This window comes from Vigna unguiculata, chromosome 3 (assembly GCF_037176805.1).
Source record: "Vigna unguiculata cultivar grain cowpea cultivar isolate G323 ecotype 2 chromosome 3, ASM3717680v1, whole genome shotgun sequence".
Taxonomy (NCBI): domain Eukaryota; kingdom Viridiplantae; phylum Streptophyta; class Magnoliopsida; order Fabales; family Fabaceae; genus Vigna; species Vigna unguiculata.
In genome coordinates, this window is record NC_140794.1 from 16,060,254 (window position 1) to 16,078,400 (window position 18,147).

Genomic DNA, 18,147 nt, shown 5'->3' on the forward strand with positions numbered 1-18,147 from the left:
CTTTTGTAAATGATTATTTAAAAACATATTCCACAATGAGTACTTGAAAGAGCAAAAGAATAACGAAATTAATCACCTAGTACAAATTGGTCAACATTTGCCAAAACCGTCGCAATATTACATGGAGAAAAAGAAAGTTAGTTACAAAATATTAAGGAGTTAAAGAAATGATGAAAGAACAGTTAGTGTGCTAAAAAATTGACTTGAAATTATATGTCACATAATTAACATATACACAAAGAACATCAAGACGTGTATTATATTGCATAGCTTGACTATTGAAACATACAAGTAGCTCTAATGTTAATTATAGTCATATTCACAATGGAAGTTCAAATATTGAAGTATCTCACGGTGCTCCTCGTGGCTTACATAGGAACATATTACATATTTTCGCCAACAACTTCATGTGAATTTATGAAAACATCTACGAGAACATTTTAGTGATCATAACAACGAATTTTAGTTTTGTATTGTTAGTATTTGTATTTTTAATTAATGGCACAAACTAATATTTGTATTTTCACTATCAAATATATATATATATATATATATATATATATATATATTAAAAACATAAAATATTCATATTTCTAATTTGATATTTTAAACTTTCATCAATAAAAATGTACTTAAAATTTAAAAAATGAGATATACCATTAAATTAAAAATGAACGTACTGGACACAACAGAACCCACCATAAAGTCTGGCACCAGAGATTCTGGTTTCATACTAACTTTCCTTGTTTCTTTGTGTTTCTGTCGTTTTCATTCTTTCATCTTAGGCGACTTCCTGACAAGGGAAACTGGAAACGCGCGTTTGCGTAGCAGATAACTCCACTCACGTCCCTTTCTGTTCAATATTTTTCTAGACAAGAGTTGAATAGTCCAAATCTCAATATACACAAATAAATAATTATGTCACCATTGCAAATCCATTTTAATTTCTAATTATATTTCTAAACTATCTTTGCAACAGGAAATACCATTTGTCCTTCGATTCTCATTTCCACACTGCAAAATTTGTCAAAAATTTAGACTCCACAACGAATTGAAAAATCACAAGGACTCTGAGTCAACCCCATGTGGCCACACAATGCTTGATTTTGACTTTTCTAAAGCTAACATGCCTTCATACTTAGTACAACTATTGTTTTCTTAAAGAATCAAATAAATGTTAAACGCTTCAATTAACTTTAACTTCACGCACGAACTGAATAGTAAGCGCTGAAGAACAAAAGTCATAGTAACAACACTGTGACGCAGTGTTGGGTGAGGAAGTGAGAAGTGCAGTTTCCAGGATCTATCCACAATTGTTCCCACTTAGGACAGAAGAAAATTCAACACCACAATTCAAATAATTTCTATTTTTCACAGCTACAATATCCCTAAAAGACTTCAAATTAATTGCCTCATCCTACCTATTTTATGCATTACCTCAATATTTTATTAGTTAGAAAAACTTTCTTCCCACACAGCACTTATGTTCAAACCACATCACACATATGAAACCAAGACCCAACCCAAATAGAAAGTCATAGACGCATAATTCAGCTCGTACCTTATCTTTATAAAGTTTGGAAAACCCTCTCCTTGAGCCACAGTAGAAGAAAATGGGGTTTGTTTGGATGGCGAGGGTTGTAGCGGTGCTTGCAATCGCGGCGGTGGCGAGCGTAGAGGCCCAACCGGAGGCGAAATTCGTGTGCAACAGCGCGAACAACTCCAGGTGTGGGGCCCTCATAGGGTACTCTCACACGAACGGCACCACCCTTGGCCACATCCAAACCCTGTTCAACGTGAAGAAACTTGTGGATATCCTAGGCGCCAACAACCTCCCGAGCAACACCACAAAGAGCCACGTGGTGGAGGCCAACGAGGTTGTGAAGGTGCCGTTCCCGTGCAGGTGCAGCAACAGGACGGGACTCTCGGACGGGGTTCCGCTTTATAAGATAAAAAAGGGGGACACGCTGTACGACATAGCGACGACGACGTTTGGGGGTTTGGTGAAGTATCCGCAGATCACGGCGGCGAATAAGTTACCGGACGAGAATAACATCACCACCGGGGACACGCTTTATATTCCGCTGCCGTGTAGCTGCGATGTGGTGGATGGGAGCAGAGTGGTGCACTTTGCGCACCTGGTAGTGCCACAGAGCACGGTGGAGGGAATTGCTGAGCAATTTGGCACCACTGAGCAGATCCTCCTCAATCTCAATGGCATTTCCGACCCCAAAACGCTTCAGGCCGGTCAGATTCTTGATGTTCCTCTTCGAGGTAACCTACCACTTTCATCGCTTTTCTCTTTCGATTCCATCATATGCAAACGCATTCCCAATCGCAATCTATGATAATTAGGGATACATCAATTGAAAATGAAAGATTTGTTGATCCAATCCAAATATACTCCGTTTCTACTCACTAACTATGATATGATTTTACTTTTTTATTTTTTAAAAGTTACTTAGTTTTTTTTTTCACTTTAAAATATATGATTTTAATTTCTTAAAATTATTATTTAAAAACTAAAAGCACTTTTAAAAAAAATTATTTTAGTTAGTAATATTTAAAAATATGCGATATTAAATTTGTTATTTAGGAACTGGAAGTATTTTTCAAGAATATCATTTTAATTATATGTATGATATTAATATCAAATTTAATCATTTTTAGAAAAACACATTTTTATAATATTTAATGAGAAGAAAACAAATTATTAATTTATCTAAAATGTGTAGAAAAATAGAAGACTGTAGTAAGGACAAAAAATAATTGTTTTTTGTCAAATTTAAGTTATTACTCGATTTTGTTTTCAACAATCAAAGCCAAGTCCATCGAACTCTTTCAACTAAAAACATAAGTTTAGTACCTGTATAGTTTTAAAATTAATCCCCTGAACTTAATTTTTATAAAACTACTTTTCAGTTCGTTTCTCTAAAATTAAAGGTATAAATTTATTTTAGTTTATAAAAGAGCTAAATATATTTAACTGTTATTTTCTTATATTTATATATTTTTTTCAAACATCTCTGTTACTTTTTTATGCAAACAACTTTTTGTTAGAAAACTATTATGCAGAGATCCACTTCCTAGGTTTCGATTTAAAGCGATAAAACAAATGAATTATTATGTAAATTAGACATACGAAAAGTAAAATTGTTTTTCTTTAGTATCTGGATGATGGTAATCTATTAGGATTGATCCAATCTATGTAAGTATAATTAAGTTGGATAATTTATTGGTGTACAGAATTTTAAATTCAAATCTCATTACACGTTATCTCTATTTTACACAAAGACAACATGTCTACGCTACCTCCTGGTCCCAGATTTATGTGTTGTCGTGTACCTTGTCCCTCTCATTCATCAAGTCAACAGAAGTCCCTAGTGTAATTTATTGAAAATAGTCTTTTTATTGAAAATATTGTTGTGAGATTTAGATTCATTAAACAATAAACTCCGTTAAAATATATTTTAATCCATTATTTTAATATTATATTAGAAATATAAATTTAAAATTTAACTTAATCTTGTAAAATTGATTTATAATATAGAATTTGTACTTATTTTATATATCATAAATTATGTTATATTAGTTGACCTGAGTCTTCCAACTTTATCCACTCATATCTGTGGAATAAATGTTTGGGTTATTGAATTTGGTGGTTGTGACAGCTTGTTCGTCGAGTGTGAAAAATGATTCCTTGGACTATCCATTGCTTGTTGCAAATTCTTCTTACGCCTATACTGCAAACGAATGCGTGAAATGCAGTTGTGACCCCAGCAACAACTACATGTGAGTAACCCCATTTAGTGTTCACATATTATGTTAATACTTTTATGTACCTTTGATTTGTGATGTGATTTGTTATGTTGGATTTGTATTTAGATTACAATGCGAACAATCCCACCTCAAACCTACCAACTGGTCCATTTGCCCTTCTGCGCAATGCTCAAGCAACGTCTTCATTGGCAACACCACTTCCTCTACAGATTCCTGCAACCGCACAGTCTGTGCCTATACTGGTTTTACATTCAACAATATCTCAGCAGAACTTGTAACGCAGAACACTTGTGCAGGTTAGACCCAATAATCACTTCGATTTCTTGTTTCTCTCAAAATCCTCAGACAAAATTGCTTCATATATGTATATGTAAATGTGACTTTACTGACACAGCTAATGACATGTTTGATTGTTTCTGATTGTGTTCAAATAGTGCCACCGGGTCCTTCAGGAGGATCTAGTGGTTCTGGTTCTGGTTCAGGAGCGCCCAGGAGCACTTTGCAAGGCTTGCTTTGGAGTAATCTTTTCGTTGTTGTTCACTTTGTTCTCCTTCTTGTCTATGTTTTGTAGTAAAACGAAACACCCTACACTCCTGTAGCCATTTTTTTTTATTTGATTAGTCCACTCTGTAATTTTTGTGAGTTATTTATGATCGATTGTTTCGTGTTGCGAGTGTTGCCACAACCCAACCTTTTTATGTTTTTTCTTTACCATGTTTGTAACTTAAATAACTTTGTTGGGAATAATAAGAGTGATATCTGAACTATTTTACTCATGTCTTTTGTTGTATGTCTTTTCTTGCATTCTTTATAACTTGAATTCACACTCATCCGATAATGTAATGTAATATCAGTAAGAATCCTAGAGTTCAAAAGTAAATTATGTGAGCGAAATCTTCCATAAATCTCCTCCATCAATCGCATGGTTTTGCGGCTCCTTAGTTCGAGATTTGCACTGTTATGTATCAGAAAATGGTCTAGCTGCAAACTTTTTGTGCAGTCTGGTTCTGTTTAAAAAGCAAATTACCATATTTTGTACAGACAAATTCCTGAAACTAAACTTGGACGGCGTTTGTTTCACTCATTGATTAATCATTTAGCCGAAAAGCTCAATTTTTTTCAAAGTAAAAAATAAATAAAAAAATCAGGGTCTACTAAAGGAAAAGCGAAATTGTGAACATATTAATTGGCATCCACGTCAGTCCATTATCACAGGTTGATTACATTGGATTGCACACTTTTGACTTCAGGTTTTTGATCGAAGCTAACCATGATGAAGTGGAGACTTGCCTAATAGTAGCATTAAGTTGCTGTTTTCGTTTTGTAATCATTTTCTTCCACCATTTATTCTGTTACCACACTGAAATTTGATGGTTAAGTTGTCTCAGTGAAATGTCTAATGGAAGGAGAGAAAGAAGCCGAATTAGCCTTGGTTGTTGTTTCTTCCACTATCTCCATTTCCAACAGCCACAATACAAGCCCCTTGCTCAAAGGCATTGCCTGTTGTTTTCACACCAGACAGAATTATGTTAAAATACTCATAAGAATAGTTTTGAAACAGTAACAGCATTTCCAATTTAGATGTATTAATATGGGTTTTATATTTTAGAAGATACTCCTGCAATTTTAATTCTTTAAGTGCAACACTCTTGTAACATATATTGATCGAGAGATTTCTTCCCACACACAACTAAATTATTCCAGTAAAAGACAAAACAAACATAACAATAAATAATATTAAAAAGTATAAGTTGCCACTTTAGTCTCATGCTAAACTCTTTTAATTAGGAATGAAGTATTGAACGAGATTTAAATATTCGTAAAAAAAAATTAATTACTCATATACTTTTTAAATTCTTACTTATTTTTTTAAAAAGTGTCAATTTGGTCTCCAAATTCTTTAATGTGTATCAATCAAGTTCTTTTTCTGATGTCGTCTAAATGGTGATGTCTTCTAAATTGTTATGTAAATTAAATAAGAAAAATTTAATTGGAGAAGGGGCTTTGTGTAATTGATAGGAGACAACGAGAAGAACAAATTTGAGAAAAACATAACGAGGAGGCGATTTGGGGTTTCACTGTCATTCCTAAGTGAAAATCAAGTCTGAAGTTGTCATTGATAACGACGTGGGTTAGATTGTGAACCAAAGGTGTGTATGTGTTGAATATTGGTCTGATACTGATTTTTGTGGCGATTTTAGGGTTTTACAAGTGTTTCAAGATTGTGATGAATTTTGTGTGTTGGGTCAGTGTATTTTATGTGTTTTAATTGCTCTCAACGCTACAAACTCCCCACAGTAGCAAATTGGTGTTCCACCGAAGCCCTTATACGAACCACCATGGGAGGAGACGTTGTGCTTTTATGTACCCCACGAAGAATATAAACAACTCTCATTACGAGACATTGTAGAATTCATCAACCACTACCTCTTCAGGGATCAACAAGAAACTACGAAGGAGAAGAAGAAGATAGCACAAGCCCATTCCTCTTATTAGGGCAAAAGTTTAATCTTCTCCCTTAAAAGGAGAACATGTACCCATAGTCATCTCCATCAAAAAAGAAATTATTCTTATCCACATACCCAAATCCAACGGGTATTAAACTTTTGTTTCATTCTCATCCACACCGAGTAATGGGTATATACTTGTACTCATACTCATATCCGCTCTCTTAATTTTCAATATTAAATAATTAATTTTTATAAAATAAAAAAATACAATAAAGGACATAATATTATCAAGTATTCAATATTAGGAGGAGGTTGTTTCTTCGATATCAAATATTTAGAAAGAAATTATAATTGTATACATTTCACGTTAGAATACCAAATAAAATTTTATGAGAATTAAAACATTTATTAAATTTGCAAACATTAATGAAACCTACTTGAAAAAATTTAAATTTTTTTTTAAATATAAAAGGAAAACAATTATTCAAATTAAAATATATTTTAAAAGTTTGTTTACTTCAATTTTTTAAATTCTAATGAATCTCTTATTTATACACTAATAAAAGTTATAATACATCATTTGATCAAAATCAAGCAAAGAACAAATATTAAACTATTGATAATAAAAATTTTAACATAAATCTTGTATCTTTTAAATATTAATACACGTTGGATGGTGATAAAAAGGAATTCATGGCAATTACATTAAATTTTTATATTATAGTAAATAAAATTTATTTATACAATTATAGTGACAAAATTACGGTATGATAATGAGTTAGAAAATAAAAATTAATTATGTAAAATATATAAAAAATGGTATTCTACATATAAACAAGAAATAAAAATATTAAAAAATTATCAAATATGTGTCTTAGAAACAATTTGAAAGACAATTGAATAAAATCACACCAAGGAAAATAAATGTATAATTAAGGGTATGATAAAATGAGAAATACTTTAGAGATCTAAGAAAATTTTTCAAATATCAATATAGTCAATGGTTGAGAAATAACGAAAATTATTTTATCGAAATAAAATAGTTCTTCTAATGAAACAAAAATTAATAATAATAAAGTAAAGAAGATAATTTTTTTTATATTACCTAGTAAATGAAAGGTTTATGCTATTGAACACTTAAATTGAGAGTGTTAAACATTCTAATGTGAAAGAAAAATATACAATAAATAAAAATATTAAAAAAGAATAGAAATATTCAAATGTGAGACAAAAAATATTTAATTGACACACATCATTCAAACGTAATTACATAAAGGTTATGATAAGATGAGAAATATATTAGAGATGTGAATGAATTTTATGACAAACCAAATAATTAGAAAAAATAAAAAATAGTAAGTGTGTAATTACATAAATTTACATAATTGACTATGAATATTTTAATAATTTAAACGGGGACGAGGATATGGGGGAGACATGTATTATGACTAGAGATGGCAAATAAACCCGTGCCCGTGGGTATAACCCGAACCCGTCCCCGTTTTGACGGGGAATCCCCGCTTTGACTGGGTATGGGTATGGGTATGGGTAATACCCGAAATTTTCAACTGGAGATGGGGATGGGGATGGGGATATATATATACCCGCCCAAATACCCGTCCCCGCTTAAATTACTAAACTATTTATAATTTATTAAATAATCTAAAAAATATATATAAATAAATAATATATTTACACATAAAATATAATATAATATAATATAATATAATATAATATAGTATATATACATATAAATAAAATATACTTTTATATATATATATATATATATATATATATATATATATATATATATATATATATATATATATATATATATTTACACATATACATGTAATATAATATAATATAATATAATATAATATAATATAATATACATATAATATATATACATAATAATATAATATAATATATATAATATATACGTATAAAACAAATTAATCATTTAACTAGTGAGATCTTTTATAAACAAATTTATAACATTACAAATTTATAAAAATTTAAAAGAAATATATATATATATATATAAAAGCATAAAATATCTACGCATATACATATAATATATATACATAATAATATAATATATATTATTATATTTATATTATTATATAATATAATATAATATATACTTAAAATAAATATATATCTATAAAAATATATATATATATATATATATATATATATATATATATATATATATATATAAACATAAGATATCCACACATATAATATATATACATAGTAATAATAATATAATATATAATATAATATAATATATATAAATAATTATATATATATATATAAACATAAGATATCCACACATATAATATATATATACATAGTAATATAATATATAATATAATATAATATAATATATATATATATATATATATATAACATATTTCTCATTCTCTTTGTTTTTTGTTATATAACATATTGGCAATTGCTTCAGTTTTAGATCCAAGGTACAAGATGGACATGTTAGAATATTATTTTTATAAATTGTATGGTAATGATTTTGATCTGAAACTTAGTAGGATTCGTCAAATGTGCTATGATTTGGTTTTGGAATATCAATCAAAAAAGAATGAAACTTCTTCTTATAGAGCTACATCATTGGAGTTGGGAAAGGATGTTGATAATGATGCGAATGAATTTTTAGAGTTTATGGCAAAAAAGAAAAAATCTAGAACTACAGTTATGAAAACAGAGTTGGATTATTACTTGGAAGAAGATAATTTGCCGATTACACAAGAATTTGATATCCTATCATGGTGGAAAACAAATGGGTTAAAGTTTCCAACCCTTCAAGCAATTGCAAGGGATGTTTTAGCTATTCCAATAACAACTGTAGCTTCTGAATCTGCTTTTAGTACTGGTGGTCAGATATTAACTTCTCACCGTAGTCGACTTCATCATATTACTATAGAGGCTTTGATGTGTACAAGAAGTTGGATATGGAACTCAAACCATCTAGGTAAGTTACTCAAATTTATTAATATTTTTTGTGAATTCTCATCTAATATTCTACATTTGGTGTTTGTAGGTGTTAAAAAATTAAAAGGAAAAGATGTTCTCATGAGTGAAAATGAATCTGATGAAGAAGGTACATTATATTCTAGTAATTAAAATTTTCAATTTCAATTATTATATCATATCTAATTTTTCATTTTTTTTCTATGTGTAGGTGGATCGAATGCAAATGAAACCACTGATCATTTGTAAAATTAATAAATATTTTGGTTATTATAAAATTTTAGTAATGTGTAATTTTTTAGCTTTTATATAATTATTTGAATTTTATTTAGTTGTTATTTGATACTTTAATTTGAGATTTATACTATTATAATATTTTTCTTAATATTTGACATCATGAAAATCAAAAAGAGTACGTTATTTTAATATTGAATATTTTGATAGTATCATGATTCCGTTGGTGTGATTTTTAAATTTTTTTTATAAAAAATATTTAATTGATATATGGAACAATAAAAAAATGGGTATGGGTATGGGTATAAGAAAATACCCGTTACCCGGTGGGGATGGGGATGGGTCAAAAGTTGTATACCCGTTGGGTTTGGGGATGGGGACGGGGATGAATTTTTATTATGGGGATGGGGATGGGATCATGATACCCGTACCCGCCCCGCCCCGTTGCCAGTCATAATTTATGACGGTATGGGGATGAGGACGGGGCGAATATGTACATCTTTATACCCATCCTCATACCCAATTGAAAAGTCGAGAATTTACCATACTCATACTCAGTTAATGCGGAGATTCTCCGTCAAAAGAAGGAGAGTTCAAACAATACACACAGGGACGAGTTTATTTGTCATCCCCAGTAAACACCGTACAATTATTTCTTTTACACCTATCCGTTATCAATTGACACATCACCACACTCTTAATGTCGTATCTGAGAATCTTACGGGATGGACTTGATTGATGCAAATTAACAAATTTGAGGACTAAATTGACACTCTTTTAAAAGTAGATACTGATCTGTCACACTACTCCTAAAGTGGGAACTATCCGAGTAATTAAACCTAAAAAAACAAAATACTTAAATAGAAATGGCAAATAAACCCGTCCCCGTTTTGACGAGGAATCCCCGCATTGACTGGGTATGGGTATGGGTATGGGGAATCTCCGACTTTTTCAATTGGGTATGGGGATGGGTATGCGGATGTACATATCCCCGCCATATTACCCGTCCCCGTTTAAATTATTAAAATATTCCTAATTAATTAAATAATCACATATATATATATATATTATTTTTTATTTATTCTAATTATTTGGGTTGTCATGAAACTCATTTGCATTTCAATTATATTTTTCATCTTATCATAATCTTTATGTAATTATGTTCAAAATATGTATGTTAATTAAATAAATTTATGTCTCACATTTGAATATTTCTATTATTTTTTAATATTTTTATTTAATGTATATTTTTCTTTCACATGAAAATGTTTAATACTCTCAATTTAAGTATTTAATAGCACAAACATTTCGTTTACTAGGTAATATAAAAAAAATCATTTACTTATTATTCTTATTATTACTTTTTGTTTCATTTAAATAACTTTTTTATTTCACTAAAACATTTTTTGTTATTTCTCAACTACTGAGTATATATGTTGATATTTGAAAAGTCTTCTTAGATTTGTAAGATATTTTTCAACTTATCATACCCTTAATTATACATTTGTTTTCTTTTGTGAGATTTCTTTCAATAGTCTCTCAAATTGTTTGTAAACATTTATTAATTTTTTAATATTTTTATTTTTTGTTTATTTTCATTATGTATAATACTATTTCGATATATTTTATTTAATTATTTTTTATTTTTTAACTCATTATCAATCATACTGTAATTTTTTCACTATAATTATATAAATAACTTTTATTTACTACAATATAAAAATTAAATGTAATTGTCATTAATATTTTTTTATCACCATCCAACATAATTGAAGTTCAAAAGATACAAGATCTATGTTAAAATTTTATTATTATGATTATTATTTGTTCTTTGTATCATTTTGATTAAGTAATGTATTATAACTTTTATTAGTGTATAAAAAAGAGATTCATTAGAATTTAAAATATTGAAGTAAACAAACATTTAAAATATATTTTAATTTGAATATTTGTTTCCTTTTATATTTTTTTTAAAAGTACTTTTAAATTTCATCAACTAGGTTTCATTAATGTTTGCAAATTTAATAAACGTGTTGGTTCTCATGAAATTTTATTTGGTATTATAATCTAAAATGTAAATAATTATAATTTATTTTAAACTTTTATTATGATTATTATTTGTTCTTTGTATCATTTTGATCAAATGATGTATTATAACTTTTATTAGTATATAAAAAAGATATTCATTAGAATTTAAAAGATTGAAGTAAACAAACATTTAAAATATATTTTAATTTGAGTATTTGTTTTTCACTTATACTTTTTAAAAAATATTTTTAAATATTATCAACTAGGTTTCATTAATGTTTGTAAATTTAATAAATGTGTTGGTTCTCATGAAACTTTATTTGGTATTATAATTTAAAATGTAAACAATTATAATTTATTTTAAACTTTTATTATGATTATTATTTGTTCTTTGTATCATTTTGATCAAATGATGTATTATAACTTTTATTAGTGTATGAAAAAGATATTTATTAGAATTTAAAAGATTGAAGTAAACAAACATTTAAAATATCAATTATGTTCTTTGTATCATTTTGATCAAATGATGTATTATAACTTTTATTAGTGTATAAAAAAAGATTTATTAGAATTTAAAAGATTGAAGTAAACAAACATTTAAAATATATTTTAATTTGAATATTTGTTTTTCTTTTATATTTTTTTAAAAAATATTTTTAAATTTTATCAATTATGTTTCATTAATATTTGCAAATTTAATAATTGTTTTAGCTCTCATGAAATTTTATTTGGTATTATTATATAAAATGTAAACAATTATAATTTATTTTAAAGTATTTGATATGGAAGAAACAATCATCATTCTAATATTGAATATTTGATAATATTATGTTTCCTTTATCATAAAATTTTTATTATTTTATAAAAATTAATTAAAATTAATATTGAAGTAGTAAGAAAATGGGCATGGGTATGGGTACGAGATTATACCCGTTACCCGGTGGGGATGAGGATGAGTCAAAAGTTTAATACCCGTTGGGTTTGGATATGGGGATGAGGATGAATTTTTTTTACAGAAATGGGTATAGGATAGCGAAATCCGTGCCCGCCCCGCCCCGTTGTCATCCCTATACTTAAATAATAATATGTTGTATGCAAAGTTATAATATATCTTATATGTAAAGTTTTTATTCGTTATCAACTTAAAAATGTAAATATAGAAAACTACGTGTACAATGAAAGAAAATAATGCATATAAACATTATATTTTTATTGTAATAAAATAATGTAATATAATAAAAATTATAAAATATAAAATATTAATATTAAAATAATAATAATAATAATAATATAAATAATTATAATAATAAAATAAATAATTATAATATAATAATAATAATAATAATAATAATAATTTAATTTTACCAAATTTTTTTTTAATTTATTAAAAATATCATATCATCCACTAACTTTTATAAACTTTATCCCAAATCTCTTCATTTCTCATCATCTTTCTCTTAATTTAAACAACTCCAACTTCACCTCTTTTTTCTTTTAAAGTCATTGAAATCCAGTCCTCCAAATCCATCTTCAAATTCAAATACACCCTTAAATTTACACGAGGAGTTTGTTGTGTAAACTTAAATGCAGGTAGTTGCATTGAATAACATTGGTAGAATAAAGTATCTTAGAAAAATGTAAAGGTCAAGAGTGTATCTAGTAATAATTGTGGCAAAGGTCAAGAGTGTATCTAGTAATAATTGTGGCATGCACTTGAGTTCATTAATTTTGGTTTAGACAATAGTTGTATTGAATACATGTAGTTGAGGACCATGTCTAAAGATATATAAATTGACCATGTATTACTCATTATAAGATACAACAATAAAAGAGTGTTTATTTCTCAGCCCATGAGTTATTGCCAAAACACTTAAATCACTAGAATTACAATAACGACTAACTAAAACCTTATTTATTAAATACAATGCAATCCTTCTGTCTTCTTTCTTATTGTTCAACTGTGAAGGAAACAGACCCTTTTGCTTCTTTCTCACTCTCCACAACAACAACGTTATCCGACACATTGGTCGCAGAAAGTGCTACAAATTTAGGCTCATCTTGAGCATAAAATGAAAACTGAAAATGACTGATTCTCTTAGGAAACACCAAAAGCGATGAAAAATCAGCCACCCACTTTGTGCCATTTCCAGCGACAGTTAACTTCCCAACCGTTGATCTCAAGCCCATGCCATTCACAAGGTTGCGATCAACCAGCACTTGATCAATGCTACTGAATTCCCCATCTAGACTTACAATAGGAACCTTCCTTTTGGGGTCACCATTGAACATGTTATTCACTATATTCAGACCCAAAACTTGACCTTTAACAGACTTCAATACAATATTAGCATCTCCTAGAAACAACCCATTTGTGACATGAACTTGAACTGGATCTTCCATCACTATTCCAGTGTAATCCATGTAACAGTTGTCAATTCTAGTGAGAGAATTACCAGGCAATTTCACTAATATCCCTATGCCACCAAAACCTGTTGCTTTGTTATAACAATGCACCCCAGTTACAATATTTGCTTGACCCCTTAGAACAACTCCAATGGCTGCTGAGAAAACCACAACATCTGTGATTGCATTATCGTTGCTAGCAAGATCAATGGCCACCCCTGAGAAGTTCTTCTCGTCTCTGTCTCCTCCCACGGTTGAGTGTTGTCCAAGAAAGCTATCTGTGATGAAGGTTTCGTGTCCTTTCTGGACAAGAATTCCTTCTGTGGTGAAGTGAAGGAAGAAGCAATTGTTGATTCGGATTCTAGCAGAATCAACGATGAATAATCCTCCTCCTCTGTAGCTTGAATCAAAGAGAATGTCCGCGAAAGTTATGTCTTCGTAGTAAATCCCACCATCGCCTTGTTCCTCAGACTTTGATGACCGTAACTCAACTAGATGTCGATCACCGGGGAATTTATCAGATGCTCTCAACGTTCCTTCTCTTACCTGATCAATAATACTCTTTGTGAATATTTTTCAGAAGCAAAGCTTTAAGATATATACAATATGAGGAAGTTGTTTTTTTAAGGTTGTCACAAAATTACACACTAAATTGTTGTTGCTCGCAACATGGGAAGCGCAAGATTCATCGTGGAAATAAGTATATATAGCTGCTTTGTAGGTTCTATCTCAGAACAAAATTAGAAAGTTGTTGCTTAGTAATAGAGAGATTGATTAATTTGAATGTGGTAAAAAATGGTAGTAGATAAAATCAAAGGCTTTTTTTCTTAAGTGTGTTCACTGATTCTCTGACTTCTTTTATTTCTGTTGTGGGCTAATCTTTGCAGATTTTGATGATATTCTTTTTCAGGAAATATCTTCTATATATTGGGAGTATCATAGGTAATCTTCTTTACATATGATAAGTAAACAGTAGCAATAGAATAGTTTTTTTTTTTTTTTTATAATTAAAGCTTTAAAAGGAACGTGGAAAAAATGGTTAAATAATATTAAACTAGTGCATAAACATCTTAGTTGTCATCAGGAAGCAGAGACAGATAATTTATGACGAGTTGGAAGCATAAACATGTGCTTTTTTTTCAATTATAGCCACATAAAATATTAATCAGATCATTAAACGTAAAGTATGCTTCTCATATATGTAAAAGAACACTTTTACTTTTAAATTTAATAGTAAAGCATCACATTTCAAAAGATTGATTAAAATAATAAAACGTTACTTTTAAAATTAACTAAATTATTAGTATATATTTAAACTAAAATGTCCTCGGGTTATGAGCTGGTTTTTCATGTGTGAGTTATTAGTTGTAAATACTATATTTAAAAATATAATTTGACCAAATGCTTCAACATTCCAAAAATACGAAAAGAAAAAAAAGTAATACCTTCCATGGAAAAAAAAACATCATCATCATTCCAATCAAACATACAAAGAAACAAACTACCTGAAGAACAAACAAAGGAGAAGAGAATAGATAGATAAATACTAACCACAATATTGGCACCACCTGAAGGGAACGTAATGGGTTTGCTGATTTTGTAGTTTCCACCTTCCAAATCAATGACAACCCCTCCGAGATCATTCACCCCTGCAACCATCTCAGAACCCTTCTGCAACCCAAAAGCATCTTCCACTGCTTTCAAAATGGCATCACCACTCTCTTCGTTCCCACTTGGATCCGCACCGTACTCACTCACGTACAGCACTCTCCCTCTCTGCACAAACAACACCAAACAATGTCTTGTCACAGAAGTTCCACGGTTAAAACGAGTTGAAACAAGAAAAAAAAAAAACACTTTTTTTTTTCTGCAATGCATTGCGTCGTAGTTACCCTCTTTGTTTCTGATGAAGCAGGTGGTGATGCCAAAGGAGTTGCAGCTAAATCTTGAATCTTTCGATCAAGTTTGGCCCTGAATTCTGACAGCTTTTTCTCCCGGCTGAAAGCGAAACATGTGGTGTCTGCTACTTGTAGCACCAGAAATAAGAAGACAAAACACACCGCTAAGAATCTCATTGATCTTGAAACGCTTAAACACACTGTTGAAATAAGCAAAAGGAATGAGCTTTTGTTCTGGTTATGGGTAGAGAAATGAGAGACTAGTTGGTGGGCACAGTGAATATTTTGTTAGTTTGATGTTTGAGTATTTATAATGAAATGTGTTGGGTCATTGAATTGGTGGGTTCAGGTCGGTCCTATAAATAGTATTTGATGTAAGGGAAATTATCTTTTTGACAAAAAACATTTTGACAAACTTAACAAATTTGCTAAAAATAGAATTAAAATAGATTAAATTTTTATTTTTTAATTAAAATAAAATAATAAAATAATATTTTTTTACCTAAATAGGAAACTTTGTTAAAACTTTGTTAAAAAAACATTGTCAACCTATAATAGCCTTAAAAGTGAATGTAGTTGTAAATGGGATCTCGGCAGCCAATAAATAAACTTCTTTTATTGTTAATCATGTTTTTGAACGAATAGACTCAACAAAAAAGAGTTCGCAGGAACATAGTTCAAGAAAAAAAAAAGTCTTAATTGCCATAACATTCCTAAATAATTAACTTGAGATGCTTATTATACTAAAATGTTTATATTAGATATTTAAGTTTAGACAAGATAATGAGAATGCTAAAACTTAGGCACCTCATGGTTGATATGTAATAAGTAAATAAAAAATGAAGGACTAAAATTGAAAGACAAAAAAGTTAAAAGGCTCTATTAAACCAAGTATCTTACACCCATTGTTGATAAGATGAAGTAAAACTAGATAAAGGTAAAATATTAAATATGATTGGGAGAATTCAATTAGACAACTATGTGATTGCTGGTTCTTAGGACAAAAGTCTTCGTTGTATTTATTGAATAATTAAATATAACAAAACTTAAAATTTAAAATATGAAGAAGTTTTGTCCCTTCAATCAAATCATAAATGCACTTGTTTTGTCTAGTGGCAAAGTGAGTTATATTTATATATATATATATATATATATATATATATATATATATATATATATATATATAATTTAAATATTAATATTTACAAATTAAATTTTAATTATATGTAATAATTATTTTAATTTATTTAATTAAAGATATTAATTAATTAAAGTTTTTTAAATTTTAAAAATATTAATATGATTAACTGATATATATATATATATATATATAAATATATATATATATATATATATAAATATATATATATATATATATATATATATAAATATATATATATATATATATATATATATATAAATATATATATATATATATATAATTTTAAAATTAAAAAAATTAAAAGAAGTTGACGAACCGGTTTAATTAAGATTTTCTTAACTAGAATACTTTTGTTTTTTGTGGGTCAACGGAAAAACATGGAAAAAATAGACTAAATTAGTCTCTTTTACCAATCTTGTACCATAAGTGAATTGTGACGATAAGATGACAAGTGCAATCAAAGATTTTAGGTTAAAATATTTTTTTCTCGATTTTCGTTAAGTTTTTTTAAATAAGTCCTAATTTTGATTTTGTATTTAAATAAATCTCAAATTTTGTCAATTTTGTTCAACTGGGTCCTTTTTTGCTAACACCGTTTAAATCATTAACGGCCATGAACAGTGACTGCCACATGTTACTTCGTGGTTTTTTTGAATTTTTTTTGAATTTTTTTGAATTTTTTTAATTTTTTTTAAATGTACACGTGTCGACCCAGGAGCGTGTCACATGTCACTTCGTGATTTTTTTGAATTTTTTATTTTATTTTTTTTGAATTTTTTTTAAATGTCCACGTGTCAACCCAGTGTGTCACATGTCAAAGTCAATATTCTATATTCAATTTGGTCCCTATATTTGTTATTTTTGTTCAATTAGGTCCCAATTTTTGTTAACATTAACCAATTTGGTCCCTATCGAAGATGTGACCAAATTTAATTTTTATATCAAAGTTATAATGATGTAAATTTTAATATATTATATAAAAATATTTAATAAAACATGTGAATTTTAATATAAAAATTAAATTTGGTTTTAATTTGGAGAGGGACCAAATTGGTTAATGTTAACAAAAATTTGGACGTAATTGAACAAAAATAACAAATATAAGGACCAAATTGAATTTAGAACATTGACTTTGACACGTGACATGCTACTGGGTTGACTCGTGGACATTTAAAAAAAATTCAAAAAAAATTCAAAA

General features: G+C 28.6%; 2 protein-coding genes and 1 long non-coding RNA gene across 3 annotated transcripts; 1 reads left to right on the forward strand and 2 right to left on the reverse strand.

Annotated features, from left to right (window-relative positions):
* Positions 1-612: 612 nt before the first annotated feature.
* Positions 613-1,790, reverse strand: LOC114178709 (uncharacterized). Its single transcript, XR_003603366.2, has 2 exons — positions 1,562-1,790; positions 613-868 (listed from the first exon to the last, which is right to left on the reverse strand). It is a non-coding gene; the product is annotated as an uncharacterized LOC114178709 (long non-coding RNA).
* On the forward strand, positions 1,162-4,556 carry LYM2 (lysm domain GPI-anchored protein 2 precursor). Its single transcript, XM_028064763.2, has 4 exons — positions 1,162-2,274; positions 3,672-3,792; positions 3,886-4,076; positions 4,215-4,556. Exons 1-4 carry the CDS (start codon positions 1,614-1,616, stop codon positions 4,349-4,351), a joined length of 1,110 nt encoding a protein of 369 aa, XP_027920564.1. The 5' UTR covers positions 1,162-1,613; the 3' UTR covers positions 4,352-4,556.
* An 8,707-nt stretch (positions 4,557-13,263) lies between these two features.
* LOC114177424 (Pectin lyase-like superfamily protein) lies at positions 13,264-16,089 on the reverse strand. Its single transcript, XM_028062756.2, has 3 exons — positions 15,782-16,089; positions 15,441-15,665; positions 13,264-14,435 (listed from the first exon to the last, which is right to left on the reverse strand). The coding sequence occupies exons 1-3, from the start codon at positions 15,962-15,964 to the stop codon at positions 13,434-13,436; spliced, it is 1,410 nt and encodes a 469-aa protein (XP_027918557.1). The 5' UTR covers positions 15,965-16,089; the 3' UTR covers positions 13,264-13,433.
* Positions 16,090-18,147: the final 2,058 nt, after the last annotated feature.